The sequence below is a fragment of the Triticum dicoccoides genome, chromosome 7B, assembly GCF_002162155.2.
Source record: "Triticum dicoccoides isolate Atlit2015 ecotype Zavitan chromosome 7B, WEW_v2.0, whole genome shotgun sequence".
NCBI lineage: Eukaryota > Viridiplantae > Streptophyta > Magnoliopsida > Poales > Poaceae > Triticum > Triticum dicoccoides.
Genome location: NC_041393.1, coordinates 765,511,622 through 765,515,735, shown reverse-complemented (window position 1 = coordinate 765,515,735; position 4,114 = coordinate 765,511,622). Strand labels below are relative to the sequence as shown.

The 4,114-nt window shown below is 44.4% G+C and overlaps 1 protein-coding gene across 1 annotated transcript; it reads left to right on the top strand.

Moving 5' to 3' along the window:
* Positions 1-371: 371 nt before the first annotated feature.
* On the top strand, positions 372-898 carry LOC119339740 (callose synthase 3-like; the record flags this gene model as incomplete). The annotated part of the gene is made up of 3 exons (XM_037611680.1): positions 372-404; positions 455-637; positions 740-898. Coding segments are annotated over 3 exons (375 nt in total), but the record flags the coding sequence as incomplete, so codon positions are not given.
* Between the last annotated feature and the right edge of the window lie 3,216 nt (positions 899-4,114).

Genomic DNA, 4,114 nt, shown 5'->3' with positions numbered 1-4,114 from the left:
CTCACACCCCAAGGTAGTCGCGACGAGTTGAGCGTCCTCGCCTGTCATATGCAGGATGGTCATGGTGCTCTTCGTGTGAAGTTAATCACGAGGCCCATGGTGTTGGAGAATAGGTTAAGCGCATGCTAGAGCTGGGCGGCATTCTCTGGAGAGACCCGCATGCCTCCAGGATGAGGAGGTAGGGGGAGAGGGGGGCCCCCCCGACTGCAAACCTCAATGGCAAGACATCCATCTTCCCGGCACTCCATTCCATTTGGAAACACCGTGCACCGAGCGGTACTGAGGGTATTTGCCACCCAGCCAATTCACTTGGGAGAGAGGACCCGCGAGCCACAAGGATGTCGAAGAGGATTCACACCGCAGACTGATGGGTTGTGATTCTGGTCATGCTGCTTGTTATGAATGTAAATAATAAAGTGCTGGGACACTCAGTCGTCACGATTTTTCTTTGCAGGCAGTGTTAGTTGGTAGGAGGTTCAGCATGGAGTTCCGGCTTGTCTTCTGGCTGATCAATGGGCTGATATTCGTAACGTTCATCTCCATCCTCGTAACCTTAAGAGCAATCACCCACACGACAGCTCTCGACATCTTCGTCTGCATCCTTGCTTTCATGCCGATTGGATGGGCCCTGCTTCTGGTTAGTTACCATACCATACAATTCCTACATTGCTCTTCATTCACACCATTTGTTTCTCTATATCTCAGGTCTAACTTCCTCTCATGTAACACTCTTTGCCAGATTGCCCAAGCAATCAAGCATGTCATCGAGATAGTTCGGCTATGGGGATCGGTAAAGGCCCGGGACTACGAGATCCTCATGGGGGTCCTCCAGTTCACGCCCATCACGTTCCTCGCAAGGTTCACATTCGTGTTCGAGTGCACCCGGAACAAGGAGTAGGTAGATCGGCGTGATGGAGTTCCACTAAGTCATGTCATCTGGATCGACCAAGTCATGGCTTCTGGATCGACCAAGTTATGGCATCTGGATACACTAAGTCATGGCATTTGGATCAAAGAAGTCATGGCATATGGATTAGGTTTGGCGAAAAGTTTCTACAAACGGTGTGGATTGATCATGCCCTCGAGTCTCGGCTCCAATAGCCTAGTTTTAGCGTAATTGGCGATGAATAGGGGATCGATCTGATTTTTTTCAAGAAACCAAAAGCGCTATGTCATGTCATGTTCAACCTGGTGTAGCAGTGCGGGGAGGATTTAGACAACAACAGAGAATGGGCTAATATGTACTCCACCACTCAGTCTCACACAAACTTCCCCATGGCGCCCTTTCTCTCTCTCTCTCTCTCTCTCTCTCTCTCACACACACACACACACATACACACATATGTCTCTCTAGTCGCAAACATACAACCCCTGTCTCTCCTGGTAGTGAACTGGATATAGATCTCTGCTAGTCCGAAATTGTTGTATATATTATTAATTTTTAGGGGAAAAACTTGTTGTACATTAATTTATTTTGGAAACTGCTCCAACTATCGGTAGAAACTAGGTAATGTAGTTGAGCAAATTAATCGGTGTGAACTTCTGCAAATGGGATTTAGCATGAGGAACACAAAAATTGTTTAATAAACCAATGGTGTAACATGGTCAACACTGTCCCATTCTGTCCAAGGTTCGTACATAGTTGACTATAAGAACATACTTCAGCATAAGGCAGAGTATTACGTATAAAGGAGCACTCAATTTATAATCCAGCGTACGTCGACCAGTATATGGGTTGTCCGAATCGGAATGGGTTGACGCAGAGCAAAGCTGCTAGTGGAGCAGAGCAAAGCTACATCGCTCGGTTTCACGTTTTTTAGTCCCACACCGCTCTCGGGGAAGGAATCTGGCCAGCTTAAATAGCCTGTTCCTACGGAGTATTTCCGGACAAAGGGAGTACTAACATATGTCTAGATACATCCCCTTTTATTCATTTTGATGACAAGTATTTTCGGACGGAGGGAGTACTAGCTAAGCTTGGCCTATCAGGTCTGCTGAGGAAGAGAAGCGTTCACTGGCGTAGCTAACCAGTGATGTAAGTCTTTTGTTGTTTACATTTTTTTCCTTCATTAAATCACAAATTATTAATAGCAACTGCAATTTTTTTTTTCTTTTCTATTCTTCAAATAAGATCTTTTTACAAAAAACTTTTGATCTATTTATCAACTGTCAAGTAATATAATATAAAGAACATCATAGGTAAAAAATTACACCTACTCCGCCGCCATCGCCCTTCCCTCATAGAAAAATTACATCTTTTTTCCTTCATCATACCACGGATTATTAATAGCCACTACAAAATTTAGTTCTATTTTCTCTTCTATTCTTTACAGAAAGATCTTTTTCAAAGAAAACTTCCGATCTATTTATAAACTGTCAAGTAATATAATACAAAGACCTTGGTTTGTTTAGGTGTAGAAAGACCTTGGCAAGAAAGGCTTCCCGAACAAGGTTCTATTGGCCCACAGGACGGGCCGACAACCTTGAAAACAATCCTGATAACCTGGTTGGTTGGTCTTGGGACTTGATATGGCCGGACTACTCCATAAAGGTCAAACCAACAAGAAATATTTGTTGGTCGTCGTCGAAAGTTCACAAAGTGAATAGATGCAAAGCCTGTGTCCTCGGCTAAAGCCCAACCAGTGAGAAATTCATCTCCGGCTTGGTACACGTTATGGAGTACCTCACAACATCATAACACAAAACAAATCCAACTTCACGGCCGAGGAGGTAAAACACGAGCTGGGCCAAGCAGAACATGAAGCTTGACTACGCCTCCATCTATCACCCGCAAACTAATGGGTTGGTCGAGTGGGCCAATGGGATGATCCTTAGCGGCATAAAACCTCGGTTGATTCGATCTCTCAAGGAAGCCGACAATAAGTAGGCCGAGTAGCTCATCTCCGTGTTGTGGAGCCTATGGACCACACCAAATCGATCAACCCGCTACACGCCATTCTTCATTGTATACAATGCCGAGGCCATTTTACCATAAGTAAAAAATTATTGAGGTGGAAAACTTGTTTTACATGAGGACCGGGCAGTAGCCTAGGGGCAAGGTCGCTGTGGTGCACCTTGCAAACCGGAGTTCGACTCTACCTAGAGAGCATGCGGCTTATACCCATTAGGTGATGTATTTTGATGGCTCCAAAATGCTCGCCGGACTGGGGGTTGGGGTAATCCTCACCTCACCCACCAGCGACACCATGAAGTATGTGATCCAGATCATGTACACCAACTCTAACAAGGGGGCGAAGTACGAAGCACTTCTTCATGGACTTCAAATGGCCGTCTCCATGGGCATAAGGCGTCTTTAGGTCCGAGGTAACTCCAACCTCGCAATCTCTTAGATAAACGGCGATTTGACGCAAAGGACCCAAAGATGATTGTGTATCACCACACGGTCATAATCATGTCAGCATGATTTGAGCGCTTAGAATCTCACTATATCCTCGATGAAAGCAAACAAGCCACAAACATATTGGAAAGGATGGGTGCTCGACGTGGAACAGTTGTTCCAACAGTCTGTTAAATGACAAGGAGACACCGAGCCAAGCAAGCAACCCGAGAAATCCACACAAGAATTGATCATCCTTCTAGCCGTAGAGGCTGACGAGGTGATAGTGGGGGCTCGATACTCGAAGAAACTGAAGGAAATATGCCCTAGAGGCAATAATAAAGTTATTATTTATTTCCTTATATCATGATAAATGTTTATTATTCATGCTAGAATTGTATTAACCGGAAACATAATACATGTGTGAATACATAGACAAACATAGTGTCACTAGTATGCCTCTACTTGACTAGCTCGTTTATCAAAGATGGTTATGTTTCCTAGCCCTGGACAAAAGAGTTGTCATTTGATTAACGGGATCACATCATTAGGAGAATGATGTGATTGACTTGACCCATTCCGTTAGCTTAGCACTTGATCGTTTAGTATATTGCTATTGCTTTCTTCATGACATATACATGTTCCTATAACTATGAGATTATGCAACTCCCGTTTACCGGAGGAACACTTTGGGTGCTACCAAACATCACAACGTAACTGGGTGATTATAAAGGAGTACTACAGGTGTCTCCAAAGGTACATGTTGGGTTGGCGTAT